Below are 15,540 nucleotides of genomic sequence, written 5' to 3'. Positions count from 1 at the left end.
AGCTCAGGAGAAACATCACCACTGCAGCCAATCGGTGGCTGACATAGTGGTCAGATGTGGGTCCCATTCCTGGAAGAGAAAGCAGTGACCAGTGCAGGACACTGGCAGCAGCGGGAAAAAATACTTGTGGGTGAGGCAGGTCTGCTTTTTCCCGGTATCTTATAAGCCCAATGGGTCCATTTTTACAATGACCATAGACAGAAAGTCAGCCAAATACCTCGGACTATACATATGCACTGTGCCGCATTTATTTTCAATGCAGAGAGGAGGTGGGCGCTGTCAGAACCAAGATGGGTGCATGTTAAAATTGGACATGTCCAACTCTTGCATTTCCTGACACTGGGGATAATGTAGACATTAGATGAAAGCCGGTCTCGGGTGGGGGGCGTTTGGGACCCTACGCTGAGGAGACAGTCAGCCGGTCTCGGGCGGAAGGGGGCGGGGAATGAAAGACTGACAATCTTCTTGGTGTAGGGTCCCCCCTTCTCAACCTCCCCCCAGACCGGATGACAGTCTTCTCGGTGTAGGGTCCCCCCTTCTCAACCTCTTCCCAGACCGGATGACAGTCTTCTCGGTGTAGTGTCCCCTCTTCTCAACCTCTTCCCAGACCGGATGACAGTCTTCTCGGTGTAGGGTCCCCCCTTCTCAACCTCTTCCCAGACCGGATGACAGTCTTCTCGGTGTAGGGTCCCCCCTTCTCAACCTCTTCCCAGACCGGATGACAGTCTTCTCGGTGTAGGGTCCCCCCTTCTCAACCTCTTCCCAGACCGGATGACAGTCTTCTCGGTGTAGGGTCCCCCCTTCTCAACCTCTTCCCAGACCGGATGACAGTCTTCTCGGTGTAGGGTCCCCCCTTCTCAACCTCCCCCCAGACCAGATGACAGTCTTCTCGGTGTAGGGTCCCCCCTTCTCAACCTCTTCCCAGACCGGATGACAGTCTTCTCGGTGTAGGGTCCCCCCTTCTCAACCTCTTCCCAGACCGGATGACAGTCTTCTCGGTGTAGGGTCCCCCCTTCTCAACCTCTTCCCAGACCGGATGACAGTCTTCTCGGTGTAGGGTCCCCCCTTCTCAACCTCTTCCCAGACCGGATGACAGTCTTCTCGGTGTAGAGTCCCCCCTTCTCAACCTCCCCCCAGACCGGATGACAGTCTTCTCGGTGTTGGGCCCCCTGATAATGAGTTCCCCTTACAGACACCTTATGTTCTGTCCGGTCCGGCCGTTTATTTACCCAGAAGACAAATTCTGCGAAATCCAGGAAGGTTTCCACAACACAATGCCGAGCGACCGCAGGACCAAGAGCCCCGGAGGGATTGTCTTTACTCCAGATTCCTCCTGAGTGACAGCCGGGGTAAGCTAATCTGTCCTGTCCGGCCGCTCTGTAATTGCATCTCCTGCCACCGCATTCAGCTACTTAACCTTTAAAATACAAGAGCCTGGAGTGACGGCCGTCTGCTGAAACACATTATCGGGTCCCTTGTCTGCTCTCCTGACATTTATTTAGTAAATATGTGCCTTCCCCATAAAACATTATCTGAGAATCCCTTTGTTATGTCTGAATAATATAAATACAGGGCATTACCATTCCTCTGCTCTTTACTGGCACACCCAAGGTGGTGTCCCTGCCTTTGATGTGGGCTCACACGATGACCCCGCATCTTCCCCTGCACGTCGGCTGATTTGATCAGCAATCTTGTGCCTTTAACAGCCGTGAGTGGATTATAGATCTGCTCACGGTAGTTAACCAGTTAAAAGGGAATCGGTCATCCTTCTGTGGGTTTTTTTTACTTATTAATATGGGCATACAGGTAGCATAAAGGTGAAATTAGTCATACCTGTATGCCTCCTGTATGATGGGTCATTTGGCAAAAAAAAAGAGAATTTTGTTTACTTACCGTAAATTCTTTTTCTTATAGTTCCGTATTGGGAGACCCAGACCATGGGTGTTTAGCTTCTGCCTCCGGAGGACACACAAAGTACTACACTTAAAAGTGTAGCTCCTCCCCCTAAGCTTATACACCCCCTGGTAGCCAGTCCTAGCCAGTTTAGTGCAAAAGCTGAAGGAGAATAGCCACCCACAAGTAGAACCGAGTAAGAACCGGAACAACCGGAGACTCTGTCCACGACAACAGCCGGTGATAACACGCGGAACAAGAAAATTGCCAACAGGCAACAGGGAGGGAGCTGGGTCTCCCAATACGGAACTATAAGAAAAAGAATTTACGGTAAGTAACAAAATTCTCTTTTTCTTTATCGTTCCTTTGGGAGACCCAGACCATGGGACGTTCCAAAGCTGTCCCTGGGTGGGAATAAACAGAAAAAACTAAGAAGTAGGCGGAGCCTAACTTCACAAGTGGGTGACAGCCGCCTGAAGGATGCGTCTGCCCAAGCTCGCATCTGCCGAAGCATGAGCATGCACTTGGTAGTGCTTCAAAAAGGTATGCAGGCTAGTCCAAGTGGCAGCCTGACAGACTTGTTGAGCCGTAGCCTGGTGCCTAAAAGCCCAAGAGGCACCGACAGCTCTGGTCGAGTGTGCTTTGATCCCCGGCGGGGGAGGCACCTGAGTACTCTGGTAAACGTCCGAAATGGTCGATCTAATCCAACGGGCCAAGGTCGGCTTAGAAGCAGAGACCCTTGCGCCGCCCTGTGGTTAGCACAAAAAGAGAGGTGCACCGCCTAAGCGCAGCGGTGCGAGACACAAATCCGGAGAGCACGCACCAGATCTAGAGTATGCAGCGCTTTCTCAAAGCGATGAACAGGGGCCGGACAGAAGGACGGCAAGGAAATATCCTGGTTAAGGTGGAAGGGAGAGACCACCTTAGGAAGAAAGTCCGGAGTCGGACGGAGAACTACCTTGTCTTGGTGAAAAACCAAAAAAAGGTGGCTCCGAGGAGAGCGCAGCCAAATCAGAGAGACTCTCCTGAGAGAAGTTATGGCAACTAGAAAGGCCACCTTTTGAGAAAGACGATACAAAGAAACCTCCCTAAGGGGCTCGAAAGGGGGTTTCTGCAATACCGTGAGGACCAAGTTAAGGACCCAAGGATCCAAGGGCCGCCGATAAGGCGGAATGATGTGAGACGCACCTTGCATGAAGGTGCGGACCTGAGCCAGCCGGGCGAGACGCCACTGGAACAGCACTGATAGAGCTGAGACTTGTCCCTTGAGAGACTTGAGGGACAGTCCTAGCTGCAGACCGGACTGTAAAAAAGACAGAAGGGTCAGCAACGAGAATGGCCAAGGAGGATGGCCGGAAGAGCGACACCAGGACAGGAAAATTTTCCAAATCCTGTGATAGATCTTGACGGAGGAAGACTTACGGGCCCGAGTCATAGTGGAGATGACTTCAGGAGGAATACCAGAAGCCGTCAAAATCCAGGACTCAAGAGCCACGCCGTCAATTTGAGTGCCGCAGAATTCGGGCGGAAAAACGGACCTTGCGAGAGCAGGTCTGGACGGTCCGGAAGATGCCACGGCATCTCCACGGACAGTTGGAGCAGGTCCGGATACCAAGCTCGCCTGGGCCAGTCTGGTGCAATGAGGATGACTCGACGGCCCTCCATTCTGATCTTGCGCAGGACTCTGGGCAAGAGAGCTAGAGGGGGAAACACGTAGGACAGACGAAACTGGGACCAGTCTTGAACCAGAGCGTCCGCGGCGAAGGCCTGAGGATCGTTGGAGCGAGCCACGTAAACCAGAACCTTGTTGTGACGGGATGCCATTAGGTCCACGTCCGGAGTGCCCCACTTGCGGCAGATTGACTGAAACACTGCCGGGTGCAGGGACCACTCGCCACCGTCCACGGATTGACGGCTGAGATAATCTGCCTCCCAGTTTTCTACGCCAGGGATGTGGACTGCGGATATGGTGGACTTGGAGTCCTCCGTCCATTGAAGAATGCGTTGGACCTCCAACATTGCCAGGTGGCTGCGTGTCCCGCCTTGGTGATTGATGTAGGCAACCGCTGTCGCGTTGTCTGACTGGACTCTAATGTGCCTGCCCGCCAACAGGTGGTGAAAAGCTAGGAGAGCTAGAAGCACAGCTCTGGTTTCCAGCACATTGATTGAAAGGGCTGACTCGGACGGAGTCCAAGTGCCCTGTGCTCTGTGGTCTGTGATGGAGATGTACCGCTCCCCAGCCGGATAGGCTGGCATCCGTGGTGAGAATCACCCAGGACGGAGTCAGGAAGGAGCGCCCTTGGGACAGGGAGAGGGGCCGAAGCCACCACTGAAGAGAGCTCCTGGTCCGTGGCGACAGAGTCACTAACCTCTGTAAGGAGGAAGGCCGCTTGTCCCAACAGCGGAGAATGTCCAGCTGCAGAGGACGCAGATGGAACTGGGCAAAGGGAACCACCTCCATGGAGGCCACCATTTGACCCAGCACCTGCATCAGGCGCCTGAGGGAATAATGGCGGGGCCTCAGGAGAGAGCGCACCGCCAACCGGAGTGACAGCTGTTTGTCTAAGGGCAACTTCACAAGTGTCGGCAAAGTCTCGAACTACATCCCTAGGTACGCGAGACTCTGGGTCGGAGTCAGAGTGGATTTGGGAAGATTGACAATCCACCCGAATTGGGCTAGGGTGGCGAGAGTGAGCGAAACACTCCGCTGACAGTCTGAGCTGGATGTACCCTTGACCAGAAGGTCGTCCAGATAAGGAAGCACTGCTAACCCCTGGAGGTGCAGGACCGCAATCACTGCCGCCATTTCCTTGGTGAATACCCGAGGGGCCGTGGCTAACCCGAAGGGGAGAGCCACGAATTGGAAATGATCCTCTCCTATCGCAAAACGTAACCAACGCTGATGTGACACTGCGATTGGCACATGTAGATAGGCATCTCTGATGTCGATGCACGCCAGGAACTCCCCTTGGGTCATAGAGGCAATGACTGATCGCAGAGACTCCATGCGAAAATGCCGCACCTGAACATGCTTGTTGAGAAGCTTGAGATCCAGGATGGGCCGGAAGGTACCGTCCTTTTTTGGAACTAGGAAGAGATTTGAGTAAAAACCTCTGAACCGTTCCTGAGCGGGAACTGGGACAATCACTCAGTTTGCCTGCAAGGACGCCACGGCCTGCGAGAAGGCGGCGGCCTTGGAGCAGGGGGGAGTTGAGAGAAAAAAATCTGTTTGGAGGGCTGGAAGAGAATTCTATCCTGTAGCCGTGAGATATGATGTCTCTCACCCACTGATCGGAGACTTGCTTTAACCAAGCGTCGCCAAAGTGGGAGAGCCTGCCACCGACTAAGGACGTTGCTGGAGGGGGCAGAGAGTTATGAGGAGGCTGCCTTAGTGGCAGAACCTCCTGCGGTCTTCTGCGGACGCGCTTTTGGGCGCCAGTTGGATTTCTGATCCTTGGCTGAGTTAGCGGACGAGGCGGAAGGCTTAGAGGATGACCAGTTGGAGGAACGAAAGGAACGAAACCTCGATTGATTCCTACCCTGGGCGGGTTTCCTGGTCTTTGTTTGTGGCATGGAAGTACTCTTCCCGCCAGTAGCTTCTTTAATGATTTCATCCAGCTGTTCACCAAACAGCCGTGAACCAGCAAAAGGGAGCCCAGCAAGAAACTTCTTGGAAGAAGCATCTGCCTTCCACTCTCGAAGTCACAAAATCCTGCGGATAACAAGAGAATTAGCTGAAGCCACCGCAGTGCGGTGAGCAGCCTCTAGCATTGCAGACATGGCATAAGATGAAAAAGCTGAAGCCTGAGCAGTTAAGGCAACCATCTCAGGCATAGATTCCTTGGTGAGGGAATGCATCTCCTCTAGAGAAGCAGAGATGGCTTTGAGAGCCCACACTGCTGCAAAAGTCGGGGAAAACGCGGCCCCCGCCGCTTCATACACAGATTTGGCCAGAAGGTCAATCTGACGGTCAGTGGAATCCTTAAGTGAGGTGCCGTCAGCCACCGACACAACGGTCCGGGCTGATAGCCTAGACACCGGGGGGGTCTACCTTTGGGGAGTGAGACCACTCCTTGACCACCTCAGGTGGAAATGGAAACCGGTCATCAGAACCACGCTTTGGAAAGCGTTTGTCAGGACAAGCCCTGGGTTTGGTCACAGCGGTCTGAAAACTGGAGTGGTTAAAGAACACACTCTTTACTCTCTTAGGCGAGGTAAACTGATGTTTTTCTGCCAAAGAGAGTTGCTCCTCTGACACTGGCGGATTGAGATCCAGTACAGAATTAATAGAAGCAATCAAATCACTAAGATCTGAGTCACCCTCAGAGAAATCGATGGGATACATAGCCTCCGAGCCCCCAGTGAGGGCATCCTCCTCATCTTGAGTCAGCTCTTGAGACAGAGCCGTGGGATGGGGAGGGGGAGGAAACCCTGCGCCTTCTCTTAGAAGGACGGGGTCTGGGATCAGATGATGAATCCTCCGTGAGCTCCGATGGACGGAGGTCAGAGGATAGGAATCCTCTGTCAAGAGTATTAGAGGCACCCTGTGAGGGGGGCTGATGCATATTCATCAAAGTCCTGGACAAAAGTCCCATGGACTCAGCAAATGACTGGGATATGGACCTAGAAAAGGACTCTACCCAGGCCGAGGGTTCAGCCACAGGTGCAGCAGCAGCCTGAGAGACCACTGGGGGTGAGACTCCAGGCTGTGGCACCGCCAAGTTAGAGCAACCATCACAGTATGGATAAATGCTCGGCTCAGGCAGCAGGAGCTTACATGCAGTGCATACAGAATAAAGCTTTGGAGCCTTGCTCCTTGTGTGAGACATGCTGCTGGAGTGGGGGCTTTGCATAGAATGAACCCCAGGGAGAATATACAGAGGTCCACCACCGGAGACCGGCTGTGGCTTACCAGACCGCTGAGCGCGGTGTTGTGTGCCCTCCAGATCCCGAAGCCCGGTCCCCCAGTGCACAGCACCTCAGCAGAGATGCAGAATGCAGGATGTCCCAGAGCAGAGTGAACTCTGCCTGAGAAGAGGGCGTTCCTATAAAAGAGCGGGAACTGGAGGGCTATAGAGACCTGCAGGGGAGGAGGGACGCCCCAGCAGTGGGGAGTGTCCCTCCCCTGTGTAGAACGGCCGCCGGGAGGAGCCGAACCTGTCCCTCTGCATGAGTGACATGCGAGGGCAGGAAAATGAAACTAGGCCTCTGGCGAAGCCAGGGCCTAAATTTAAGCAGCGAGGCCGACAAGCAGGCACCATCGGTGCGGTTCTCAGGCAAAAGCTTGAGAACCCGCCGGAAAAGTTAAATCACACACAGCATACTCTCCCCTTACAATAAAGAACTGGGACCCCCAACATAAACGTCTCAGGTACTTAGCTGCTGAGACGCAGGGCCATGTCCCTGGGGATGAGTGCTCCGGTCCAACAGAATCCTCAAGGGGCTGTGGATGGAGACCGGACTCCTGCCAGGCATGGAGACCGTGCTGGCTCCCACTTCAAGCCAGAGCCCAGAAGGGATGGTGAAGGAGCGCGGCATGTAAGGCTGCAGCCTTGTAAATCAACCTTAACACCGCCGACACAGTGGGGTGAGAAGGGACATGCCGGGAGTCCAGACATGGACCCGCTTTTCTTCAAACTCTTTCCAAAAGTCAAACAATCAGATGAGAATGCATGTGTGGATGTATGCCTCCTGAACACAAAGCGATAAACTGGCTAGGACTGGCTACCAGGGGGTGTATAAGCTCAGAGGGAGGAGCTACACTTTTAAGTGTAGTACTTTGTGTGTCCTCCGGAGGCAGAAGCTAAACACCCATGGTCTGGGTCTCCCAAAGGAACGATACAGAAATCCTCTTTTATATCTTTTATGTTCCAGGCTATGGGACGTGCAATGCCCATAAGATAGGCCGGCCTTCAGTCTTCATTATACAGGATTCCTCCTCCCCTTCTCTTCAGTGTTCCTGTGATATCAGGTGCGTGGCCCAAAATCCCGCACCTGCGCATTGTACCTGCCGTCCCTCCCTGCACTGTGAAGCAGCAGTGACTACACAGCACCTGCACACAGCAAAATTGAAGCCTGTGCACACAGAAGGGCGCAACAATGGAGGGTGGGATGGCAGGCGCGAGATTTCCAGCTGTAACTTAACGTCACAGGGACATCAGGGAGGAGGAGGAGGAATCCTGTATAATGAAGACCGGAGGCAGGCTCATCTTCTGGGCAGCACACACCCCATAGCCTGGAAGACCGAAAATATAGAGGAGGATTTTTCAAAAACAACCCCTCCTCCAGGAGGCATACATGTATGGCTAATTACACCTCTATGCCACCTGTATACCCATATTAATAACTAAAAAACCTCAAACGCATCACAGATTCCCTATAAATCCCACTGTCAATCTCTGATAGTGGGATTTAACATGATGGCGGGGAGTGTGCTATTCCTCCTGTCCATAAGGGCGCCCGTGACGTGATCGCGGGGTCGCCGATAGGTTTTCATGACAGCCAGGGGTCAGCTGATGACCAGTCTGCCATGATGATCCTACTGTTAATGCTACATTCAACAAAAAGACATTTCCAAGTCCCCTAAACAGACTAAAACAATTAAGTGAGAATTAAAAAAAAAAAAACAAAAAAAAACAAAAAAAAAAAACACACAAACTTATGGCTCTTGGAAGGGGGATGGAAAAAAAAAAAAAAGAAAGCACAAGAATGGAAAATTGTCAGGTGGTGAAGGGGTTAAACTGCATGGGGTCGAACCCTTATCTACCGCAGTGTAAAGCAATGAACTCACCGTGAAATCCTTTGGCGGTCGGGCGTCGTATAATAAGGGCCCCTTCACCCGCTGCAGGTCGTGGGTGGCGATGGTCGCCAACGTTCGCTTATCACACAGCTCTTCATGGAGTTTGGTCTAAAATATCGAAATTTAATATTGAGAATATGAAAGACAAGTAAATTAGTGATGCACTCTGGAAAGAAAAAAAAAACAAAACAAAAACATCCTATCCACATGACCGCTGCCGCCTGTCGTCACTGCTGCAGACAATTGCCAAACTTAGAAAAAATAATAAAAACTTTTTCCATCACCAGCTCTATGTTTATTATGCATCCAGTCATCTACTGTTCCCTGTTGTCAGCCATATAAGGATTACTGTAGTGGCCAAAAATGTTTCTCCCACATGATACATTTAGCCTTTGTTCACTCGAGTGTATCACGGGCACATAGAGACTCCTGACACACCCCATGAATTTATTATACAGATTGTATGAACCCGCAGACGTGTATTAAACGAGTACACAGACCCCGCCATGCAGCGGTGTGCTGCCATCAAGTGGACAACGCGCTACATATCACGACGTGGGTGCTCTATCCCATTCCCAGAAGACTACACAACACAAACCCCTCCACTAACCTAAGCTAAAAGGCAATAATATATGGACCCCCTTCTAAGCCTAGACCACCAGAGAATACCCTGAGCCCCCTCCTCTACACAAGATCACCAGGGAACCACGTTTGAAGGCCATCATCTTGCTAAACTGTACAATAAGGTCCAATCTCTTTCTTCTGTCTGGAGTGTTCCTTTAAAAAGGATGTGCCAGGTCCTCAGGACACTGAATAAACTTCCCAACTAATGGGCGGACAGATGGGACCCAACCAATTGTGAGAATCCGAGCTCTGAAGGTCTCTGAAATGGAGGTCGATGATGCACACGGCTGCTCCATTCACAGTTATGGGAGTGCCAAAGACCAGACTAGTGCTCGCCCATCTCCAGTGGTCCCATTAAGAGTGAAGGGAGCAGAGGAAGCATGTGCATGGCCACTCCATTCACACTTAGGGTATGTGCGCACGTTGCTTTTTACCTGCTTTTTTGCTGCTTTTTCTTCTGCGCTGTTTAATGCCAAAATGGATGTGTTCTTCTATTCAAGCAAAGTCTATGGGAATTTGGGTTTCTTGTTCACACTATGTTGTTCAAAATGCTGCCTTTTTGTGGCAGAACTTTGGTCAAAAACTCAGCTTTGCAGTGCAAAACCCAAATGGCAAAAACAATTGACATGTTGCTTCTTTGAAAAGCTGAGTTTTTGACCAAAGTTCTGCCTCAAAAAGGCAGCATTTTGAACAACATAGTGTGAACAAGAAACCCAAATTCCCATAGACTTTGCTTGAATAGAAGAACACATCCATTTTGGCATTAAACAGCGCAGAAGAAAAAGCAGCAAAAAAGCAGGTAAAAAGCAGGTAAAGAAGGGAATTTTGTTTACTTACCGTAAATTCCTTTTCTTCTAGCTCCAATTGGGAGACCCAGACAATTGGGTGTATAGCTATGCCTCCGGAGGCCACACAAAGTATTACACTAAAAGTGTAAAGCCCCTCCCCTTCAGCCTATACACCCCCCGTGCTGCTACGGGCTCATCAGTTTTGGTGCAAAAGCCAGAAGGAGGAAAAATTATAACTGGTTTAAAGTAAATTCAATCCGAAGGAATATCGGAGAACTGAAACCATTTAACATGAACAACATGTGTATACAAAAAACAGGGGCGGGTGCTGGGTCTCCCAATTGGAGCTAGAAGAAAAGGAATTTACGGTAAGTAAACAAAATTCCCTTCTTCTTTGTCGCTCCTAATTGGGAGACCCAGACAATTGGGACGTCCAAAAGCAGTCCCTGGGTGGGTAAATAATACCTCATAATAGAGCCGTAACGGCTCCGTCCTACAGGTGGGCAACTGCCGCCTGAAGGACTTGCCTACCTAGGCTGGCATCTGCCGAAGCATAGGTATGCACTTGATAGTGTTTCGTGAAAGTGTGCAGGCTCGACCAGGTAGCTGCCTGACACACCTGCTGAGCCGTAGCCTGGTGTCGCAAGGCCCAGGACGCTCCCACGGCCCTAGTAGAATGGGCCTTCAGTCCTGAGGGAACCGGAAGCCCCGAGGAACGGTAAGCTTCGAGAATTGGTTCCTTAATCCACCGAGCCAGGGTTGATTTGGAAGCTTGTGTCCCTTTACGCTGGCCAGCGACAAGGACAAAGAGTGCATCCGAGCGGCGCAGGGGCGCCGTACGAGAAATGTAGAGTCTGAGTGCTCTCACCAGATCTAACAAGTGCAAATCCTTTTCACATTGGTGAACTGGATGAGGACAAAACGAGGGTAAGGAGATGTCCTGATTGAGATGAAAAGGGGATACCACCTTAGGGAGGAATTCCGGAACCGGACGCAGAACCACCTTGTCCTGGTGAAACACCAGGAAAGGAGCTTTGCATGATAACGCTGCCAACTCAGACACTCTCCGAAGTGAGGTGACTGCTACTAGAAAAACCCACTTTCTGCGAAAGGCGTGCGAGCGAAATATCCCTCATTGGCTCGAACGGTGGTTTCTGAAGAACCATCAGCACCCTGTTCAGATCCCAGGGTTCTAACGGACGCTTGTAAGGAGGGACGATGTGACAAACCCACTGCAGGAACGTACGTACCTGTGGGAGTCTGGCCAGGCGCTTCTGAAAAAACACAGAGAGCGCAGAGACTTGTCCCTTAAGGGAGCCAAGCGACAAACCCTTTTCCAATCCGGATTGAAGAAAGGACAGAAAAGTGGGCAAGGCAAAAGGCCAGGGAGAAATACCCTGAGCAGAGCACCACGACAGGAATATTTTCCACGTCCTGTGGTAGATCTTGGCGGACGTTTGTTTCCTAGCCTGTCTCATAGTGGCAATGACCTCTTGAGATAATCCTGAAGACGCTAGGATCCAGGACTCAATGGCCACACAGTCAGGTTGAGGGCCGCAGAATTCAGATGGAAAAACGGCCCTTGAGACAGCAAATCTGGTCGGTCTGGCAGTGCCCACGGTTGACCGACCGTGAGATGCCACAGATCCGGGTACCACGACCTCCTCGGCCAGTCTGGAGCGACGAGGATGGCGCGGCGGCAGTCGGCCCTGATCTTGCGTAACACTCTGGGCAACAGTGCCAGAGGAGGAAACACATAAGGAAGCTGAAACTGCGACCAATCCTGAACAAAGGCGTCTGCCGCCAGAGCTCTGTGATCTTGAGATCGAGCCATGAATGTTGGGACCTTGTTGTTGTGCCTTGACGCCATTAGGTCGACGTCCGGCATCCCCCAGCGGCAACAGATCTCCTGAAACACGTCCGGGTGAAGGGACCATTCCCCTGCGTCCATGCCCTGGCGACTGAGAAAATCTGCTTCCCAGTTTTCTACGCCCGGGATGTGAACTGCGGATATGGTGGATGCTGTGTCTTCCACCCACAGCAGAATCCGCCGGACTTCCTGGAACGCTTGCCGACTGCGTGTCCCACCTTGGTGGTTGATGTAAGCCACCGCTGTGGAGTTGTCCGACTGAATCCGGATCTGCTTGCCTTCCAGCCACTGCTGGAACGCTTTTAGGGCAAGATACACTGCCCTGATCTCCAGAACATTGATCTGAAGTGAGGACTCTTGCTGAGTCCACGTACCCTGAGCCCTGTGGTGGAGAAAAACTGCTCCCCACCCTGACAGGCTCGCGTCCGTCGTGACCACCGCCCAGGATGGGGGTAGGAAGGATTTCCCGTTCGATAATGAGGTGGGAAGAAGCCACCACCGAAGGGAAGCTTTGGTTGCTTGAGAGAGGGAGACGTGCCTGTCCAGGGACGTCGGCCTCCTGTCCCACTTGCGTAGGATGTCCCATTGAAGAGGACGTAGGTGAAACTGCGCGAAAGGGACTGCTTCCATTGCTGCCACCATCTTCCCCAGGAAGTGCATGAGGCGCCTCAAGGGGTGTGACCGACCTTGAAGGAGAGATTGCACCCCTGTCTGTAGTGAACGCTGTTTGTCCAGCGGAAGCTTCACTATTGCTGGAAGAGTATGAAACTCCATGCCAAGATATGTCAGCGATTGGACCGGTGTCAGATTTGACTTTGGAAAATTGATGATCCACCCGAAACTCTGGAGAATCTCCAGAGTAACGTTGAGGCTGTGTTGGCATACCTCTTGAGAGGGTGCCTTGACCAGCAGATCGTCTAAGTAAGGTATCACTGAGTGACCCTGAGAGTGTAGGACCGCAACTACTGTAGCCATGACCTTGGTGAAAACCCTTGGGGCTGTCGCCAGGCCGAACGGCAGTGCCGCGAACTGAAGGTGTTCGTTTGCTATGGCGAAGCGCAAGAAGCGCTGATGCTCTGGAGCAATTGGTACGTGGAGATAAGCATCCTTTATATCGATCGATGCTAGGAAATCTCCTTGGGACATTGAGGCGATGACGGAGCGGAGGGATTCCATCCGGAACCGCCTGGTCCTTACGTGTTTGTTGAGCAGTTTTAGGTCCAAAACAGGACGGAAGGACCCGTCCTTCTTTGGAACCACAAACAGGTTGGAGTAGAAACCGTGACCCTGTTGCTGAAGAGGAACCGGGACCACCACTCCTTCTGCCTTCAAAATGCCCACCGCCTGTAGAAGAGCCTCGGCACGCTCGGGAGGCGGAGATGTTCTGAAGAATCGAGTCGGAGGACGAGAGCTGAACTCTATCCTGTAACCGTGAGACAGAATGTCTCTCACCCAACGGTCTTTTACTTGTGGCAGCCAGGTGTCGCAAAAGCGGGAGAGCCTGCCACCGACCGAGGATGCGGTGTGAGGAGGCCGCAAGTCATGAGGAAGTCGCCTTGGTAGCGGCACCTCCTGCGGTCTTTTTAGGGCGTGATTTAGACCGCCATGCGTCGGAGTTCCTCTGATCCTTCTGAGGCCTTTTGGACGAGGAGAATTGGGACCTGCCCGCACCCCGAAAGGACCGAAACCTCGACTGTCCCCTCCTCTGTTGGGGTGTTTTTGGTTTGGCCTGGGGTAAGGATGTTTCCTTTCCCTTGGATTGTTTGATGATTTCATCCAATCTCTCACCAAACAAACGGTCACCAGAAAATGGCAATCCAGTTAAGCACTTTTTGGAAGCCGAATCTGCCTTCCATTCCCGCAGCCACAAGGCCCTGCGTATTGCCACCGAATTGGCGGCTGCAACCGCCGTACGGCTCGCAGAGTCCAGGACAGCATTGATAGCGTAGGACGCAAATGCCGACGTTTGAGCGGTTATGGACGCCACCTGCGGCGCAGACGTACGTGTGAGTGCGTCAATTTGCGCCTGACCAGCTGAGATAGCTTGGAGTGCCCATACGGCTGCGAATGCTGGAGCAAAAGACGCGCCGATAGCTTCATAGATGGATTTCAACCAGAGCTCCATCTGTCTGTCAGTGGCATCCTTGAGTGAAGCTCCATCTTCCACTGCAACTATGGATCTAGCCGCAAGTCTGGAGATTGGAGGATCCACCTTGGGACACTGAGTCCAGCCCTTGACCACGTCAGGGGGGAAAGGGTAACGTGTATCCTTAAGGCGCTTGGAAAAACGCTTATCTGGACAAGCTCGGTGTTTCTGGACTGCCTCTCTGAAGTCAGAGTGGTCCAGAAACATACTCGTTGTACGCTTGGGAAACCTGAAACGGAATTTCTCCTGCTGAGAAGCTGACTCCTCCACTGGAGGAGCTGAGGGAGAAATATCCAACATTTCATTGATGGACGCAATGAGATCATTCACTATGGCGTCCCCATCAGGAGTATCAAGGTTGAGAGCGGCTTCAGGATCAGAATCCTGATCAGCTACCTCCGCTTCATCATACAGAGAGTCCTCTCGCTGAGACCCTGAGCATTGTGATGTCCACAGTGCCCCTGGCTTGAGATGCCGGCCTGGACTGCAAGGCTTCTAATATCTTAGCCATAGTCTCAGAAAGTCTTTCAGTAAAAACTGCAAACTCCGTCCCTGTCACCTGGACAGTGTTAACAGGTGGATCTCCCTGGGTCACCCTTAGAGGCTCCGGCTGAGAAAGTGCCACAGGGGCCGAGCATTGCACACAATGAGGGTCAGTGGAACCTGCCGGCAGTATAGCCGTACATGCTGCACAGGCAGCATAGTAAGTCTGTGCTTTGGCACCCTTGCTATTTGTGGACGACATGCTGTTGTCTCCTCTGAGCAATACAGGAGGGGATATAGCCAAAAATCAATTGTGCACCATACAGTGTAAAGTATAGCATATAAGGATATAATCTATATGTACACTACTGCACTAGTGGGGCCAGCACCACAGGTGCTGCTTACCGCCCGCGCAAAGCGTTTGTGTGGGCACCAGAATTCCTGCCTGGGTCTCTCTGAGCTTGTCTCTCCTCTCCAGCGTTAGCAGAGCTGAGAGGAATGGCTGCCGGCGTCCTGAGGAGAGGAGGGAGCCGTGGGCGTGACCCAGAAAAGTGCGGGAACTGGTGCCCCACTGTGCAGAGTGAGGGGGGTGGAGTATGCAAAGCATGCTCCAGCCCTCAGTGCTGCCGACCTGTACAGCGTCCCGCCCTTCCCCTGACTGGCAGGGCTGGGGGCGGGAAGAAAGAGAGACTAGGCCGCAGAAGCCGGGGACTCGAGTAATAAGCGCGGCCGCCGTATAAGCGTGGTCGGCGCGGAAGTCCCCGGCGCACTAACAGTCCCAGCCGCGCCGCAGTGATCTCATGGCAGCGGCGGTCAGCGCGGCAGTCCCCCTACACCAAACACACTCAGCGACGCTGAGTGTATAGTGGCACAAACGCAGTCAGCGCTGCTGTCCCCGGTGCACTAGCACACCCAGCAATGCTGGAGTGTTGCTGTG

The 15,540-nt window shown here is 52.4% G+C and overlaps 1 protein-coding gene across 1 annotated transcript in view; it reads right to left on the bottom strand.

Moving 5' to 3' along the window:
• LRRC47 (leucine rich repeat containing 47) overlaps positions 1–15,540 on the bottom strand; it is a 31,793-nt gene that overhangs the window by 11,060 nt on the left and 5,193 nt on the right. Inside the window, 2 exon segments of the mRNA XM_075327684.1 lie at positions 8,684–8,800; positions 14,330–14,369. Of these exon segments, the coding sequence (XP_075183799.1) occupies positions 8,684–8,800; positions 14,330–14,369 (157 nt within the window).

The sequence above is a fragment of the Anomaloglossus baeobatrachus genome, chromosome 11, assembly GCF_048569485.1.
Source record: "Anomaloglossus baeobatrachus isolate aAnoBae1 chromosome 11, aAnoBae1.hap1, whole genome shotgun sequence".
Taxonomy (NCBI): domain Eukaryota; kingdom Metazoa; phylum Chordata; class Amphibia; order Anura; family Aromobatidae; genus Anomaloglossus; species Anomaloglossus baeobatrachus.
The sequence above is the reverse complement of the archived record's forward strand: the minus strand, read 5'-3'. Positions and strand labels throughout refer to the sequence as shown.